This window comes from Halyomorpha halys, unplaced genomic scaffold, assembly GCF_000696795.3.
Source record: "Halyomorpha halys isolate HHAL.00 unplaced genomic scaffold, Hhal_1.1 Scaffold813.1, whole genome shotgun sequence".
Classification (NCBI taxonomy): Eukaryota; Metazoa; Arthropoda; class Insecta; order Hemiptera; family Pentatomidae; genus Halyomorpha; species Halyomorpha halys.
Genome location: NW_027113046.1, coordinates 735,769 through 755,358, shown reverse-complemented (window position 1 = coordinate 755,358; position 19,590 = coordinate 735,769). Strand labels below are relative to the sequence as shown.

At 32.1% G+C, this 19,590-nt stretch overlaps 1 protein-coding gene across 1 annotated transcript; it reads left to right on the top strand.

The window, feature by feature from the left end:
• The first annotated feature begins 11,713 nt into the window (after nucleotides 1-11,713).
• Nucleotides 11,714-19,584, top strand: LOC106686365 (probable ribonuclease ZC3H12C). The gene is made up of 7 exons (XM_014429621.3): nucleotides 11,714-11,755; nucleotides 12,197-12,484; nucleotides 13,068-13,219; nucleotides 13,663-13,802; nucleotides 14,638-14,872; nucleotides 16,018-16,253; nucleotides 17,442-19,584. The coding sequence occupies exons 1-7, from the start codon at nucleotides 11,714-11,716 to the stop codon at nucleotides 17,975-17,977; spliced, it is 1,629 nt and encodes a 542-aa protein (XP_014285107.1). The 3' UTR covers nucleotides 17,978-19,584.
• Nucleotides 19,585-19,590: the final 6 nt, after the last annotated feature.

Here is a 19,590-nt window from a genome sequence, read left to right as displayed (position 1 = left end):
TTTATAACCTTTCCTTCCTTAACTTCACGTTATTGTTTACTTATAAGTTCATATTAAAGTAATTTATTACAACATCCTAAATTGAGTGAAAAGTAGAAGTTATGTAAAAGTTTGGCCACTGAGTGCCTTGTTGATATTCTAACTTGTGAGGAAAAGAATCAAGATGAGCTAATGGACAACTGCCATTACATTATTATTATTGTCATCCATTGCTTTATTAGTTTTAAAACCATCCAAAACAATACTAAAACAATCAAAACGCAAACTACGAGCAAGTAATCTAATACAACTAACAAAATGGTGACGAGCTTAGCTGGTCTGTTGCCTGACTTCATTCTCCATTTAACAGACTCTCAACCATGTTATATCGTTTTAACACGCATGTTAAACTAAAGATTGTGTATATTTTTAAGATTTGATTAATAAAGTGGGGGCAATGGCATTTTAGTATTGGAGGCCCCCAGATTGGAGACCTTTGTAGTTTTCAGCAACTTTATGTTATCAATAAACATAAACGTTGAATCATTATTTTATATATAATTTTTTCAATTTCTTGATACTGGTATTTATTGTTTAAATAAATCAATTGGTATCCATATTTAGTTTCAACACTCTTTATTATATCATCAACAGTCCAACGTTTCGGCCATCTTCAAGGACAATCTTAAATATAAATTTACACCTCACAACCAATTATTCCAACACGTTCCAACAGGCTATTCTACTCAGGTCATTAATAACAAGTCAAATCATCTTATTTTGTCACAATTTAATTAATTTTTAAAACTTTTAATTTTAGATCAACTTTTAAGATTGACCTTGAAGATGGTCGAATTGGCCGAAACGTTGGACTGTTGATCTAACAAAGAGTCTTAAGACTTAACATGGATACCAACTGATTTATTTAAACAACCATTATTTTATTTAATATTAGAAAAGTAACGAAAATTTTCACAGGATACTTTAGGTGTTAGGGCCCTTAGTGTAAAGATGACTTAGTCTACATGGGAAAAACAAAACAAACGTGATTGAAAAAATATTTTCCAACTACTTTCCTTGTTTACGTCCGCTATCTCGAGTTTCCTTTAACGAGTTATCAGCAATTTTTTTTTTCTCAAATTGTTCTTAGTTAGTGATTGGAGAAGTTTGTCGGGGGGTGCGGTCAGCAAAGAACAACATAAATAAACAAAACCATATTTATTTATTTTATGCCGACGTTTCGACCTGAGTTTCAGGTCTTCTTCAGGGGTTGTGTCGTAGAAGGTAGGCTAGTAACTAGGTAGGCTAGTAACTGGGTGCTAGTAACTGAGTTACTAGCCTACCTTCTACGACACAACCCCTGATGAAGACCTGAAACTCAGGTTGAACGTCGGCATAAAATAAATAAATATGGTTTTGTTTATATATGTTGTTCTTTGCTGACCGCACCCCCCGACAAACTTCTCCAATCATTAATCTACGGTCAACTATCTACACCTCATTGTTCTTAGTTAGGTCTATTAAATCGGGAATATCAGTTAAGGTGTGAATTATTTGGTTACCAAACTTTTATCTTGGTCGATAGTTGTTGCTAGATCCGGGTTCTATCCTAAAAGGGTACGGATATCTCGTGCCATCTATATTCATATTAATACATGTGTTCAATGTAACCAGCGACCGATATTTGCCTTTTTTTTTAACTATCAAAACCAATGTCTGTTTATGTACACAATCGTTGTATATACTTTTAGAGGTTGCTGTACACTTTATAAAGTAGGAAAACAATGGTTCTACTTGTGTAGTTACTCTGATCGGTACCATTTTTACCCCAAGAGCCCATTATTCCCCTGTTAATCCTGTCATCCATAAATTAAATAAGCAATTTATCACTGATGTACTTAAATATACTATCAAGGAGTCTTGGTTTTGCTGTCAAAAAATGAAGAAAAATTCCTGTTTCAAATGGCATAATTTTTTTTTTAATTCTGTTTCTTTTCCTTCTTGTCCTTTTATCTCTAGATATCCATAGAGCTCTAAATTCAAATAACAGCCCAGCCTACAGAACTCCCAACCGTCTAGATTTTTCTCCTGAAGAGTATTTAATTTTTAATACATGTATGCTCGTCGTAAACCTACTGACTGCCCTACAGTTTCATTTAATGATGTTACTCTTACCCCTGTCGAACAGATCCGCTACCTTGGACTACATTTGGACAAACGATTAACCTGGGATCCTCACACCAGACTGAAAAGAAAGGAAACTGCACGTTGATTTTGACTATTACAGCACTTACTAGACAAACGGTCTAAACTTCCAACACATTCACAATCTACATGACTGTAATATGGCCAATCTGGACATATGGAGTTGAGCTTTGGGGCTCCACTAAACCTTCGAATTCCTCTCGTATTCAATCCTTACAATCCAAAATCCTTCGTAAAATCCTCAATGCCCCTTACTTTATCACAAATAAAATCATACATAAAGACCTTAATGTTCCCCGAACCAGATATCACTCCTTCCATTATAAACTCTCTAACCACTCAAACCCCCTAGTTTCTAATCTTGCATCCTTTTCCATTCCTAACAATCCTCTGAGGTGCCTAAAAAGAAGATGGCCACGAGACCAGCTAGTGAAAAATGTCATTAGAGCGCTACCAATGGGTAGTTTCTCTACACTCCTGTAACACTCAAATTTGATCAGGTTTACTAAATGTACTATGATGTACAGTTGTATATAGCAATAAATAAATATTTTAAAAATATACGTAAGCACAAAACGCGAGTTGTAAGCCTTTTAAGAATCTCGAACGCCATAAATATATATATATCTGCAAAATAAATCTTATATTATACAAGATAAAGAAATCTGCAGTGCCTGTAAACAAAATATGTTTAACAGCCTACACCATCTTCTCCAGTGCCAATGTATATAGAGAGAGGTACCTGCAGAAATATATATCCGATTCAACTCTGTATGTTAATGTAGAGAACATTCTCAATATAGGCAGTATCGAGAAAGAGAATCATATAAATTTATTTTTATTATTTATAGCCAATATTTATTCTATTCCTGAAATGATACTATCCCTTACCAATTGGATAGTTATTCTCAGTGATTTTTATCATCAGGGTATTGATCCAATTTACGTTTCTTTTATTATGAGTTTTTATTGTTCGTATTTATTTAATATTGCATGTTAAATATATATTAATAATTAATTCATAAATGAAGTCAAATTATGTATCTAATATTAGATAGCCTTTATTTATTATGAAGTGCGAGAAACGACTCACATGAAGACCTATTTTGAATTCTTTGTAAAAGATGTCATGTTCTTTAACAAATAAAAAATAAATAAAATGTTTCGAATTTTAAATAAATTGATAATTCTAATTAGCCGGTTAATTTAAACCCAAATGACATTTCATAAAATAATTTGAAGGCCTCCAATATCGTAAAATGCCCTGGAACCTCACTCGATAAAAGAAGGCAGTTGTTACTCGTAGTTCCGGCTACAATCCTAGCGAGGTAAAATTACCAGGGTAGATTGTGTCATCTAAGTACATATCAATACTTCTGTTCCTGAAATGCGGAGAAGAGGCAAACGAAGAACAGTCGGGACATGGTGTAGATATGGTGGGCTGTGACGTCAGGTGTAACCTTAAATAGAGGAGACTCAAGATCCGGCTCGGTGGAGAAGTTGTCGAAGGTCGGACTATAGAAAGCAGATTGGAGAAAGTACTAAGGCTGTAGCCATCGCCAACTTTCAAAACTTTATTATTTCGTCTTATTTTTTAAAATACATATATAATGTTAGACGCGTCTCTAACAGACCGCATAAGTCTTACTTAAGGGTATTTGTTAAAACGAAGTGGTGAAGTTGTAAACTTAAATTTATGCTTTATCAAGGTGACCACTGATGATGACATCAAATTAAACTATGGAACGTTAAAGTGGACTGCCTAGAGTGAAGATAATTTCAATCACTCCACTCCATCGTTCCGTTTTTTACCGACATTCTTATTTCATGATTCTTGCTTGCCTTGTATTTTATAATATTTAGAGCCTACAATTATTTTAATGTACAGGTCAATGTAAGAAGAAGATTGGAATATAAAAAGTGGCTCTAGAATTGACAAGAACAATTAATACTTTATTAGAAAATAATTAGTTGATCGTATGTAATGATTAGGAAGATCGTCCGGGTGGCGATAAAAAAAAAAAAAAGTTCAAAAATAGCAAAATAATTTAATCTTTGTTCTACAAAAAATATTTTTAAAAAATTCAAATTTATATCTTTGACACTTATTTGATACTATCAATGTCGCAAATTTTACCTAGAATATAAATTCTAACCAACGATTTTCATTATCAGTATAGCACAGTCTGGAACTCGGCAATCTATGGGTCTACTCCACCATGTTTCAACACTCGCGGTCGGTTGGAGCGATTGGATTTTAGTGTTGCGTAATGGAATTTATGAACTATGAAATATTTAAAGATATACTGTTTATGATTGCAAAACTTACTTCAAAACGTGTTCGTTTTTTCTTTGGGTTTTCCGGTACCGGTTTTGTGTAATGAAGATATCAAATCCTGAAGGACAAAAATGAATATAGATAATTATAATTGATCATTAATTTCTTATCTTTAAGTTTTCTCGAAATTATTGAACCCGTATTTGTTTGTTCTTGATATGCTATTTTTTCCCAGTAATTTAAAAAAGAAAAAAGATCAATTCTAATGGTTATTAGTTAATTATTGCTAATTTTCATTGGCCTGATGTCTAGTTCACCTGCTAGTCTTACCACTCGCTGTGGCTTCCCAGCGGTATTCCCCAACCTGCTCATGGTTCACCAATGCGGTTAGGGGGTTCAAGCAACAGGTAGAATTCCAGCAGTTTAGCATTATTGTTTTGTTATGGAGAAGGTCGTTGTGATTATGCTTGTCTGGAGAAAGACGTCTCTATTTGTGAAGGATTATCTTTGAGGAAGATAAGCTCCTTGCAGACTTCTAACTTTTATGAAGAGGGATTTGAAAATCTTCTTCATTGGGAGTTTAATTAAGGTGTTTAGGAGTCAAGGAGTTCGATTAATTTAATAAAATTCTATTACACCTGTTTTTTTTTTTGTTTTTTTACTAAATAACAACTGATATATACATATTTGATTGGCTGAAGCTAGAAAATATCATCCCTCCCCCAACAGAAAAAAAAATTAGTTTATCTGTCGGAATCAATGTGCGACGTAATAAGGAGTGCCTAAATGGCAGTTATTATCCTTCCATTGACGCGCTGAAATCTAATTGAGGAAATGGAAGGTGATTATTTATACTTCGATGCACAACTTTATTTCAGGATGTAGAGTTTTATTGTACAATAACGGGCGTGTTTGTTGTAACGAGATTACCTAAATAACACGATAGTTGGCCGACAACCGGATCTACTATGTTTCGACAAGAATTATTTCTCTTCCCCACGATAGTCAGTACTAATTTAGGTGTTTTGATTCATTAAAAAAATCCCTCTTTTTATAAATATTTATGCACAAAAAATTCTAAAACTTAATTAGTTTGATTAAGTATTTGCTCAATTTTAATTTATTTTCTTACAATATTAATCCCGATCTGAACACACTAGAGGTTTAAACTCCTACTTTATATTGGTTGGTTGTGAATCCACCGTTCAGTGTTCTTCCGACCATAGGTCGTCGGTTAAATCCAGCCCGGAGGACCATAATATTTTGTGACGAGATGAAATAAAAATAAAACAAAATTTTATTTTAAATAATTTGCATCATCTTGAATTAATGTTCTATATTTCATAGTTTTAATTGTTCTCTGAATGTTATTTTTCTTGTACAAAAGATATCCTTGAATTTATAACCTGTGTAGGAGGTGCCCTCATCTTCATGGAATTTTAAAGAAGGAAAATACTTTTTAAGTATTGACCATAATAATATATTCAAATAGCGAGGAAACTATTTATTTGCCGGTCACCTGGACTAACTTCCTTCAGTTAAATACAGTCAACTAATAATCTTCTAATATATTTTCTATTGGTATTTTGCTTACAATAACCAGATAACCTTCCAGGGAAGTCGATACAATTTATCAAGGAAAGGAGAGCAAAATCTAAAATTTTGACTCTTACCTGAGGTCTGGGGAGTATACTTAAAAATTTTTACTTTTCGAAATTTCAAAAACATTTTCGAAAAACTGTCCTTCTTGAATAGACTATAATATTGTAAATAACCTCTTCTAGTAATTTTTACAGGCTAAAGTAGGATCTTAAATTCTAATTTCCCTGCCTTCTCTCCAATAAGGATGTCCCCACCTCCTTTGCCAAACCCGGGACGCCCGCTGATGTAGAGGCACTGCCAGTAATGATTGCTACGTACGTGGGCAGATCCTGTTATAGCTGACACACAACCTGTCGCTTAACCAAGGACCATTTTTTTTCCTCCTGTGTCTTTGTTCTAACCTGTATCTAGTTTGCCCGTGACACCTTACGGATTGTATCGCTTTAATTTTTGTTATTGATTTATCAACTTGAAGGTAATAGATTGAGTGCTAAGCTGTCATTGGGTATGATAACCACGCTCTATTAAGTCATGCATATCTTGTGTTCACACTAATCCTGGTACTATAGCGATTTATTTATTTATTTTTTTTTGTAACTAAATGAACATTCTAAACATAAAAATTAAGAGAAAAATATCTAAAAGAAATTGTGTAAGTTTTAGAACAGTATGTAGTGTACATAGTATTTTTTAGATTTATTTAATTTTTTCATGATTTTAGTTTTATTGTGTTTGATACAAAAATAAAGTGTTAATGAAATCCTGAAATGATGTTAAAAAGGCCCCAATAAAATACAAATATGAATTAATAGGAGCATTTCCAGGGAAATGTAACCACCAGAAACAGAAAAGGGGCTATAGAAATTTAAAAAAAAATATATATATATACACTTTTTTAAGATGGCGTTCTAATAAGTCATGCGAAAAAATTCCACTTCACTTTTCACTACTACAGTCTTCACCAGGTCGCTGCACTCTCGCGTCGTTTACTGCGAGGAATAAAATCGAACCTTAACGCAATGAATTAATTTTCTTATATTATTATCGATAGTTTTTTTTTTCGATTAATTTAAGGCAAACCACAGCAATGATGATGTTTGCCTATGCACAACAATGTTCGATCTTCAATATATTTCTAATAACATTTAAACAGTCCTATAATCGAAAGTGAAACGAAATTCAATAAAAATAAACCTGGGAATCGCATGTACGGACGGAATAATATATAGAGTATATTTTTTTAAAAAATAGAAAAAAAAACAGATAGTTGAAATATAAAAATTATAATATTATGTGAGAGCGGGTGTCTCAGTGACAATGCACGTAGGTTTAATACCCTTCCAATCTTCAAATCCCGTATCTTCGACTGCCTTCTGTTCACCCAATTCCAGAAGAATAACAATTGAAAGTTTCAAAAAAGCTTTATATATTTTCTGTATTTTATGTAGATTTTCGTTTATAAATAAGTAGAAATTGTATCTTTTCATTTATTATTTTTTAGTTTAATTGTATTTGATTTTTTATCATTTGTTTTCTTTTTATTTACTATCAGAAGTCATCTTATGTTTTATGATATGACAAGTGGTTTTATTTTATTTGTTCTATCATTATTTTATATAGTCTGTTAATTATTGTTGTTTATTTGTATATTTTAAATTCATTGTATTATTTTATTTTATGAGATCTTGTAATTTACTCTAAGACTCGAAAGGCTAATTTTGACGCCTATATATTATTCTAAAGGGATCAATTCCAGAATAAATAAAGATTATTATGCTACTAACTTCAAGTACCCGGATTCGAGTCCGGCTGACTGATGATTATTTTCTGTTTCACTGTAGCCATAAGTCATCCCTGTGGATTCGGAAGTTCTCCGGGGTCCACACATTAGGGGTATTCATGATGTTGTGTTAAATGTTAAATGTTTTACCATGTTAAATGTTATAACTATAAGATTGTGAGCAGCCCTATTTGAAGTCATGTTAAACGTTAAATGTATAAGAGCCCCTAGTGGATTTTCTCAGCAACTTGTTGTATAAGCCTTTATGTTTATAACCTTCCTTCCAGACCCTCATGTTATTGTTTATTTCAGTTTTGATTTAAGTAATTAATTACAACATGCCTAGGGTGAGTGAAAAGTGGAATTTGTGTGAAAGTTTAGCTTATGAAATGAAATGAAAAAATAACTTTATTCTGGGACATATGTCCCCTAAGAATAATTACATGGTTCATATAGTGAGATTTTTATCTGGCGAGCGTTTACAAATTTTCAGATAGTAGAATAAAATTACATTGTTTTTTTTTCTCATATGTATCACTAAATTATCCATTCTGGTTTAATAACAGGGATATGAATACCACAAACACACGAAAGAACTGAGCTGTCACAACAACAAAAATGGCGGCGATCTCAACTGGTCTATTGTGTGACGTCATTCTCCATTTAACAGGCTCTCAGCCATGTTAAATGTTATTTCGTTTTACCACGGTAAAAGAAGGCAATTTTTTTTCGATTTAACATGAGTTTTTCCATTTAACACGCTTTAACATGTTAAACCAAAGATCATGAATACCCCTATTCTCACAAAATGGGTACCATTAATTGGGACATTGGCACATCTGTTGTTCTGCACATCCCTGGCCCTTCATGGTTTGTTCCGATACAGATTTAATGCAAATATAATAATATAAGAGAAAAAAAACAAGAAATAGCTTATATGTGATTTTATTGCTAAATATAATCATATATGTTATTTTATTTTAAAGAAAGAAACACTTCAGGAATGTAAGAGCTATTGTCAGTTTAAAGTTTCTAGATTATATGTGAGTCTGGTTTCTATCAAATGCCTGTCAGTATGTGTTAAACAATTAGAGGTTTACATGTTGGTTTTGATGTTTCTATCAACAGCAAGTATTCTTGTGTCAATTAATTTAATCGTAGTGTGATTAGTAGTACTTCTTTTCGTCTACTATGTTAAATTGATGACTCCTGTAGGAATACTGTATGCTTGCGTTCTCTTACTTTGTTTTCTGCTTTGTTAGTCCAAGTTACTCGTCACTTAATTATAACTAACGATATCATCAGTTGATACAGGTTACTATGAGGGCTACCTAAGTTGTCGAATGGCGTTTATTTTAGTTTGGAAATAAATAGTTTAATATCGAACATACTTCCTTAAAGAGGTTTCTTAATGATAATGGGAACGATGGTTAGTAGCGGCGAAAGGAGACTAGAAAATCGTCACTGGGAGACAATCGAAACGTGTCGCGTGTCCGCTTTCTACTCTTCACGGAAGTTCCAACCATCACGTTTCTTATCTACAAGTTGTCAAATTTTCATCTCTAATGTATTATTTGGTCCGGGTTAGATTGGTATAAATAGGTTACAAGTCTAGATCAATTTCTTTATTTGCCTCTCATTCAGTCTTGCAATCCTTTTTTAATTGAACATTGGGTTTAAATTAAGATTAAAAGCATCTTTTAAAGTTAAAGCAGGGTCTCTAACAGTTGGGGATGGCTTGATCTGGAAAATTCAGTAATTCTAAATTTAAGCTGAAGAGAAACCAATATAATATGATAGGCACAACAGCCAGGAAGAAAATAATGCAGTTATTTTCATCCAACGATTTTAATATCTACCAACTCTCCATTATTTAAATCCACCTTGATTTTTCCAATGAAAAAAATCACAGTTTTGAGTTAATGACATTTAACTATAAGATTCTATTTTCACCAGTTATTGACATAGAAAATCTAGTTATTTACAGGGAAAACGTGCCAGTTATTGACATAGCCTAAAAAACAAACAAATTTACTTTAAAAACTTTGCAGAATTAGCTTGACAAGCTCTCAGCTTTTATCTGAAGTTGTTAAAATAATTTTGGTTAAAATCCGTGTGTGTGCCCACGCGTGTGAGCATGTAAATATACACAGATATACAACATTTTTTATTGCTTTAAATTAGTATTATAATATTAAATAGATGAATTGTATAATTACTTATATTTTATGTGCGCCGTCAACTTTTAAATGGAAATATTTATAATTTAAAGAAAAATATTTATACAAGTTCAAATAAAATTTACGTATTCTATATTGCATATTATGAAGTAGGCAAGTTAATTACGTTAGGAAAAACTCTCGTATAATTATTAGAAACCTCTCCATGACAGTAAACTTAGTTTTGGAATCTTCCAATACTGTCGTGACGGTAATTTTATTTTTAATTTTTGTTGTCATTAATCAATTATTTTCATGAATTAACCAGGCATGGATGTTTATCTCTAATACATACGATTACATACAATCATAAAAATTTAATACATCACTTCAGAGCAATAATTTTTCAAGTTTTGAAGATTATTAAGTCAAGATTCCTTAACTATAACAGTACTACAATGAACTACTTGACGGTCCATATACATGTCTTTCAAGGACGTCGGCTTTGTCCAAATGTTTATTTCTATTTGCATTGTATAAAGACTATTTTTTTCTTTTTTATTCACACTTTTCCATACCTCTTTAAGATTTTGCACTTGTTTTTAATTAATCGATTCTAATATGAAAGTTCTCGATACCTTCCATACAGCATGATAAGTACTTCCTTATGATTATGTAAGGATGATGTAAGCCCTAAAACTTAGTATGCCAGCTGCTTGTAATTCCAGCTTTGTTATGGAATGCTCGCGAGAGAATAACGCGTCAGTTACGCAATTGCGTAAGTTTCTTCAAAGCCACAGGAAGATACAATGCTCGGTTTACTTTTTTTTCCTTGACTTTTTGCGTAAGAAGAAATTATGATTATTGATTGAATAAAAAAACAAAATGAATTCTAGCTTAATTTATCTAATAACTTTATGGTTTTTTTAAGGGAAAAAATAAGTCATAAATTGCTTAACCACTTTTAATGATACTCAATTTAAGTTTTGTTACGGTATGTTTAATTCAATTGTAAATCACATGAGCTCTTGGAAACTTGTGATGAAGGACAAAGAGCTTACTCTGCCTAACTGGAAGAATCCCTAAGTATACGTTTACTTCTTAATTCCAACAGGCGTTTACCATTTTTCCGAAAACTCTCCAAACCGTTTTGGTAAACCACGCCCTGTTAGGGGAAACCCCGCACCCTTGGAGTTTCCGATAATAAGCCACGAAAAGGTCATTATTTTCTGTTTCTATATCTTTCTTTGAAGAATATTTTATCAGATTAAGCACGTGTTTGAGACGTGATACGAAAAAGAATTGTGAGTTATGGAACGTTTCTTTGGGGTGTATTATTTATTAATTCCTAGAAAATAGTTGATTTTGCACTGCGTAGGTTATCGGTCGCACCTATACATCAGCTCCTTCAAATTGAGTTAGAGAATTGAAAATCTAATACATGATTTGAGTTAGTGCCGTTTTGGATTCTCAACTCCATCTCCTCCTGCGCCATTTTTAGCTGTTTAAACATTAATGAAACTAATAAATTACTTTTCCTTCGTTTTCAACAAAAAATTTAGCTGAAAATTGGATCTTAGTAACTTCTGATGATTTATTTTTCTAAAAGCTCAAGCGCTCTCACTCAGTCTCTCCTGGCTTTCAATATGAGTTGCGCGACTGGAAAAGAAGCGATGGGATCTCTGGAAGCCCTGCTTTGCCGTATACAAAATGAAGGTGGCAATGCTTGGCTCGGAGTTCCCAAAGCTGGATGTAAACATTGTATATAGGTGTGAATGTGTATTTATTTTGTTTTTACTTAAATTTAATTATTTTTGAAATTTTAATGTATATTTTTTGTGTTATTATTCTAAACAAAAAAAATCCAATTTTCATTTTATTTTGACAGAGCGTTGTATCGATAAAATCCCAATTAATTAACTTCGTATGTATTAGCATTTGTTTTAAATTTCGCTGTTTAGAGTTGGTTCTCAAATTTTAAATTTCTCAACATTTTGTGTTTTAAAGTTATTGAGAGGAGGGGGGGGGGTGACAATCTTAACAATCCTCCCTTCTCTCTACTCCTATAATTACATCCCTGATTAAGTGGAGCAGGTCCATAATTGCTCCAGAAGTTCTCCTCTCCCTGATATCCTATTACTTACTAGATCATGTCGAGAATTATATTATATGGATTGTTTGGTCTTGTTATAGAGGTACGTAGACTGGCTGCCGACGGAGACCCGAGAAGCCTGCGGCGGTGAAGACAGCAGCTATGACTCAGACGACACGACTCATTATGACGGAGACGATACGAGGCACGCCGAAGTCTCCAGGACGACTTCGGACACTCTGGCCGCGGAGTTCGCAGAGTACGTTACGGCAGACACAAACTACACGACGAGGCTGGAGTTCGCCCTCAAGCTCGGTTACACGGAAAGGCAGGTCCAAGCAGCTCTGGCCAAGCTTGGACCAACTCCCGACCAGAACCAACTGTTGGAGGTAATGACTCCTGTATTATATAAATGTTAATTTCAGTTCGTAGTGCAAACTACTAATGCTATTTTGAATTGTACATTATTGATAAAAAGTTATAATCATTAATGTTTTATTAGGGGGGAATTTTTCTTATTCAGACTATTTTCTCAAGCCTATTAATTTCAAAGAAAACAGGATAAAGTGTAATAAATCTCTTAGTAATAAAAACAATCATTGAATAAACTAACAATTTACCTGTCATCAAAATATCTGTTTCATATCATGTTAATTAATCATGGGATAAGTGTAATAATTGACCTGTATTTTCTTTAGATCTGTTTTAGATATAAAGCATGTTGCATCTAAGCATATAGATGCTGTGTTAATGTACAAAAAATAATTTTAAAATATTTTGTTATATATTATGACAGTTATTTAGTTATAAAAATAGTTATTTCATCATAAAACTAATATCTAGAAACCTACTTAAGAAAAAAAAATACCTATAAAATAAAAATAAATTATTCAGATAAAATAAAAATAGTTGTTTATATTTAATATTATATTACATTTGAGTTAGTATTTAGATAGTATTTTATTTTTTTAGGAATTGATAAAGATTGGTGCTCAAGGCCAAGGATTAGGCAGTGATGGAAGTTGCGATTGGGAGGAAGAAGAGCCAGTGGCTTATGAGCCCACTCTCCATGATGAGACAAAACTTCGACCTGTCGTAATCGATGGCAGTAATGTTGCTATGAGGTAATTAATTAATTATTAATAACAAATTAATAGTTTCAGTCTGTTGCTATAATATTATTTTAATGTATAAGTAGTTTTAGGCTTGCCGCTCACTGGATACTTTTAAGTCTCAGTGAATAAAAAATCTAATAGATTAAAGTTGTCTGTTGTTCTTCTAAGCACCTGCTGACAACTGATTGGTTAGTTAACATCAGTTTCAAAATGGATTTTGTTGAATAGATTTTGTTTGTATCATTGTTGATGAACAAAAGTGTGAGAGTATGAACATGTGCATTTTATTTTGTCAGCAGCAATTGAGTCTCCACGAAAATCAAATGTGTTGGAATTTTTCTCATAAAAAATAATTTGTTCTATTTTTATTAATGAAAACTTAATTAAAGTTGTAAGTGTGCAGCTACCCATGTATTAAAAAAAAATTGTTTGATTTTTTTTTTTATTTATAGCCATGGAAACAAAGAAGTTTTCTCATGTCGAGGAATTAAAATCTGCGTTGACTGGTTCAGAGCAAGAGGTCATAAGGAAATTACCGTCTTCGTACCTAGATGGAGGAAAGAAGCTTCCAGGCCTGATAATCCTATTACTGGTATGTTTTGATTTGGATTTATGTGAAATTTCCTATTTACCTATATTTTTTATTTTATATATTATACGGAGTGCATCAGTCATAAGTGCCCAATTAAATGTTTTTCTTGGTGATTACCTCGAGCATTAAGCCAGATCTGGCAACTTTCTTCCACAACCATATTCCATAAATGTTTTGTTAAATGTAATCTAAAAAGAAAAGGGTGTCGTATCTGGAGAGCATAACAATTACACATATATTGGGCTGTGGAAAAAAGATGCCGAATCTATCTTAATACAGTAGTTCGAATACATTTATCTATTTATTGTAAACTAAATAATTCATGACAATGAAAATCTCTAGTGGTGAATATCTTCTAAAGATATTATTAAAGGATACACCTTCAGAGAGAATTTTTTTCTTGTTTTGCAATCCTCAATTCTTATTTTAAGTTGGGACTCTTAACCCTGAAAATATAGGTGACTGACCATTTGTGAATTAAAAGATGGTCCAGGTTGCAGTTAAGAAAAGCAATTATGAAATAGTCAAAACTTTTAATTTTTTTTTTTTTTACCGCCGGTAAAAAATATTTTTTTTTTTAAATATAATTTAATTTGAGTTGGGTTTTTAAGGGAAGGTATCTTAATTATAATTGTATCAATTTAAGTTATTGCATTTAAAAAAAAAATTATTCTATTAAATAATTCTTGTTATCTCAAGTTGAATGTTCACAATTTAATTTTTTAAATTTTTAGATAGCTTCTTGTCAGACTAAGCTATATTCAACTTAATCCTCTTATATTATTTTTTTATTTCCTCTTTGGGCTTATAAAAATTATTATCATTTCTCTTACAGATCAAGAAATCCTGGGTGAACTCGAGAGAGAAAGGCTCTTGGTATTCACTCCTTCGCGGTTAATATTTGGAAAAAGATTGGTCTGCTATGATGATCGTTACATTCTACGGCTCGCAACTGCTAACGGTGGTATAGTTGTATCAAATGACAACTATAGAGATCTTGCTCAGGAAAGCCCTGAGTTCCGCAAAGTTGTCGAAGAGAGGATTCTTATGTACTCCTTTGTGAATGATAGGTAATGTTGATGGAAACACTTAAAACAATATTGAGGTTTAGATAGTTGACAGTAGATTAATTTGTGGAGAAGACGGTCGGATGGTGTGGTCAGCAAATAAACAAAAATTTATTTATTCGTGCCGACATTTTGACCTGAATTTCTGGGAATGTCGGCATGAATAAATAATTTTTTGTTTATTTGCTGACTAAACCCCCAAACCATCTTCTCCACTTAAAACTATATTTTTAGATTATTAGTTTTCTTAAAATACTAATTACCGAATATTATTTCAACATTAAAAATAAAAAATATTTTTATGAAAAGCTATTAAAATATTTTATAACTAGATGACAATTTAGATAATATTTATAGTTCCTTTAAATATTATTATGATCTACTGACTTATATATATTTTTAGTAGCTGTCACATTAAATTTGGGTTATACATGCCTATTTTATGCACATCACGAGTATATGATTAAATACATCTGATAAACTGATCAATATCTGACATTCATGTGAAAAACTAAAAGAACAAAAAACAAAAAAAATTGATTGTAGCTATATAACATCATATTTAGTTTATTTTTTTTCGTTCCAGTAAATATATGAAACAGATTGCAGTAAACAATAGCTGTACAAACTTAATTTAATTAACTTAAATGACAATAAAAATAGCGATAATCAGTTTTATTCATGTTATCAATAATTTTCTTTTCTTTTTTGTTTGTAAATAGCCCTGGTTATAAAGGGGAAGTTATTATTATTGTGATTCCATGAACAAAATATTCATAATATTAAGAAAATATCTGAACACTATATAGTACACAATTTAAGCATTTTCGTTCTTTTTGATATAAATATTTACATTAAATTTGGAATAGATTTCTCATTAGTTAATGTTCTCTCTCACATTATCTCTAAAAATTATTATAAAAAATAGATGGTTGACTTATATTGAAGTTGAAGGGGGTATTTTTTCATAATTTGTGGACTCTCATTCTGACAGTTGAAGTTTTATGTTATGTGTGTTCCGTATGTTAAAAAAAAGAAAATATTGTGTTTAAATTTGTGACTCATTTATTAAGTGTTCTTGTGGATTGTTTTACTTTATACTATTCTTTTAGTGTAAACATTTCTATATGATTGATTTAATGTTTTAGATTCATGCCTCCAGACGATCCTCTGGGGCGTAGCGGACCAACTTTAGATAACTTTTTGCGCTTAAGACGCAGTGAACCTGCCCCGCCTTGTCCTTATGGTAAGAAGTGTACTTATGGTGCTAAGTGTAAATTCCAGCATCCCGAGAGAGGTACCCTCCCTCATAAAACTATTACTGAAAGACTCGTTGAGAACGCACAGCGGCAGCTTCAAGCCAGGGCTGTTGACTCTAGTCCAGGTAAGCTACTTACTGAATATTGATAAATAATAGATGTAATCCTTCAGTACACACAATAAAGTGAGGAATCTGAACAAATTAAAAAAATGTATACCTTAATTTCAATAATTATAATTATTTATAACTAGAGACCACAGTTCTGTGCAGTTGAAAACCCAAAATGTACAAAATCGTGCTGTAAAAACCTCAAATTGTTTTAATGTGTAAAAACCTCATCTAACCTTGTTTGAATATTGAAATATTTATCATTTAATATACTTATTAAAAATAAAAAGAAATCTATACTGCTACAACCCGTGAAAGTTTAGTGGTGAAGTACTTTGTTAGGAAGTACTGTTAGTAGACCAACATTTTTGCAAGATTTGGTCAGAATCATGCTCGGCTGCTAGATTTTTACCCAATTAAGGGTACCGACTTCTTGAGGCTGGGTGGACCCTGGAGAATGCTATTCTTATCACTAGATAAGAAACATTAACATGTGATAGAATCTCATGAATCACACTTGTTCATGCATTTTGGGTTAAATACCTGTATTAAATCAAAAGTTATTGCTTTGTTTGTTTACTCTTACTGGTTACCCTGGAAGTAAATGAATAAAAAAGAAAAATTTATTTTTTCTTTATTTTCGTTTAAATAAACAGTATTTGATATAGCTTCATTTCTATAGATTTTAAAGAAAGGTGTTCCCTTCCTAATTTACTACTTTTACTTTTTTTTAATGAAATTTGACATCAGATTCTTCAATATCAGTTTTCGGGAATATGAACAACTTTAAATTAAAAAGATGAAAAATTAATAAAAAAATCTGTGCATTGTTCTTATCACAGCAGTAGTAGCCATCTTAAGTAAAACTCATCTACTTTGGTAGCAAACTATAAATTGTTGATCATGCAATGATTCTTGAGATATTTAGAAGATCAGAACAGGATCAGTCCCCATGCTGAGAATAGAGTTGATTCATTGTCAGCAGGAATTATTAGTAGATTTATATTGCTCAAATGATAAATATTTCAACCTGAGAATGTGATTCATAAATTAATATTAATAAAAGAGACCTGGTGAGATTAATTGTTTGTACTGAAGTGGTTATGTATTTTAAATTTATGGACAGTATCATTCAAGTCTTTGATCTAATTAATGAATTTTAATCAGTTACATTTAAATATGATTTTTTTTTTAACTACATAGGTAAACAATTGAAAGGAAAATCGCTTAGTTTGCCATTGCAAAACAGTGAAGATAAGGCAATCAGGAAAGCACCACTTTCAAGAACGAAATCTGTTGCTACCAGTAGCAGTGACTGCCCAGTAGAACCTACGCCATTTGCTGCCAGCCAAAATCTCCACAAGAAACTACAGCGCCAGCTCACTCTGAATCCAGGAGGGGATCCTCGATTGTGGAAGCATCAAGGTGTTAGCAGGATTGTGAGCGCCGACACTGCAGGTTACATCGCTGGGGCGGCAGCGCACCAGCAGCACACTAGTGTCGCTCGGATCAGTTCTGCTCCTGGTCCGCACACAGGCCTGCCAAGGACGAGGCCTCCATGTTCAGCTTCAGACCCTCAGCTGTCAACTGATGAGGCCCAACGTCGCAGGCTACACTATCATCTGGCCAATATCTTCCCTGAGGAACAGGTCACTACAGCAATGCAGCTCTACCCAACAGAAACAAACCCTCAGAGGATATGTGCCGCTATCCTTAATCTCTTCCCATCCAAACAGTAGTTCTTCTCTACTATCGCTGTCTCTCTTATCACCATTGTTAGTAACTTAGTTACGTATGTGTGCATCATAGTTGTAACACAGTGTACTTTGCCTGTTTAAATCAACACTATTACATGTTTACATTGCTCATAGGTTCTTTTTTTATGACCTGTTTGGTTAGCCTGTAAACTTAAGTTACCAACAGTGCAATGCCTTCCTAAGACCAATTAAAAAAGCTAATAGAGGAAAATTTAAGTTTAATTAAACTTATTTCTGAAATTAGCTTTGATATTTTTGTAAGAGGGATGTTAAAATGATTGTGTAAGCCTAAAAAGTAATAGATATTTTTGGTTTTTGTACCTACTGTTCATAAATAAAAACAGTTTTCACTGAATATATTTACTGTTTGTGGTAATATGATGATATGGTCTAACCAAATGGGCTTCAAAAGAAAATTTCTTTGTCTAATGGACAACTCCAAAACATAATCGGACGATGTTAAACAGAAAGGAACCAATCCACGTAGTCACTCAACTGAGAAAACTTAAAAGTTTAATTTAATTAAAGAAAATTTAGTTATTAGTACAATAATGAAAACAAGTTCAGCTAATAGTACAGATAAGGGATTTTATTTCATGCTAAGCTCTCAAGGATTTGCTAATACTGTGGGTCCAGTGTTTTCATAGTTTCCTCACATTTGAGGAACAATTTAGTGTTAACTCATATTTTGCCAATTTGTTGGCTGGTTCCTTTCTGTAGAATCTCGCACAATTATTTTATCAATTCTAATGTCATATCAGTATTTCCTGGAAAATCATTGCAAACCAAATACAGTCATCTGTATTATTTAAATTGTTTCCATATCTCTTATTAAACCAAATAAATGCAAAAAGTTAGACGATTACTATTACAAATGATGCATCTTCTTAAAAGAATGGCCGATTTTTAAGCCTCACCTTGTTAAATCTACAGTGCCTAAACTATTATCAATGTTTGTCATAGATGTTTTTATAACATCCTTTACACATTTCAAATTTGAAAAGTTAATTTCCTATTGCAATTATTTTATTTTAATATTAATATTCTATCTAAATAAGAAGAGGTGTTCTTTTCATAGATGTCTTTGTAATGAATTCACTCTTGTGACTAATTTAATGTTAATCACAGTGTAGTTTGTATTTGACATATATTTCACCCAATTTCAACACCTATGAGTTGATATTCTATATCTTCTATGTCGAAAATCTTCCTTGTCATCATTGTTCTTGAATTTTTGCCTGTATGCTAATGTACATAAACTTCTTTTTCTTTTTTTTTTTTCTGTAATATTTATTTTGTATTATTTATTTATTTTTATTTTTTTATATGAGTAAATTTCATTCTATCATTAATACAACTGCCAATTGTAATTTATGGTTTTAAGTTTCATATTTAGTCATTGTAGTGAAATCCTAAACTTACGGTGGTTTCTTCCTTTTCTCTTTGGTGTACGGAGCATTAAGATGCTCCAGCTATTGAAGAGCAAAATATCTTCATATTGAAGAATATTTATTAACTATTGAATTATAATTTAAATTTGTCCATTTTTTCGATATGATACCATGTATCACCATGATAAATGTGTTTATATATTA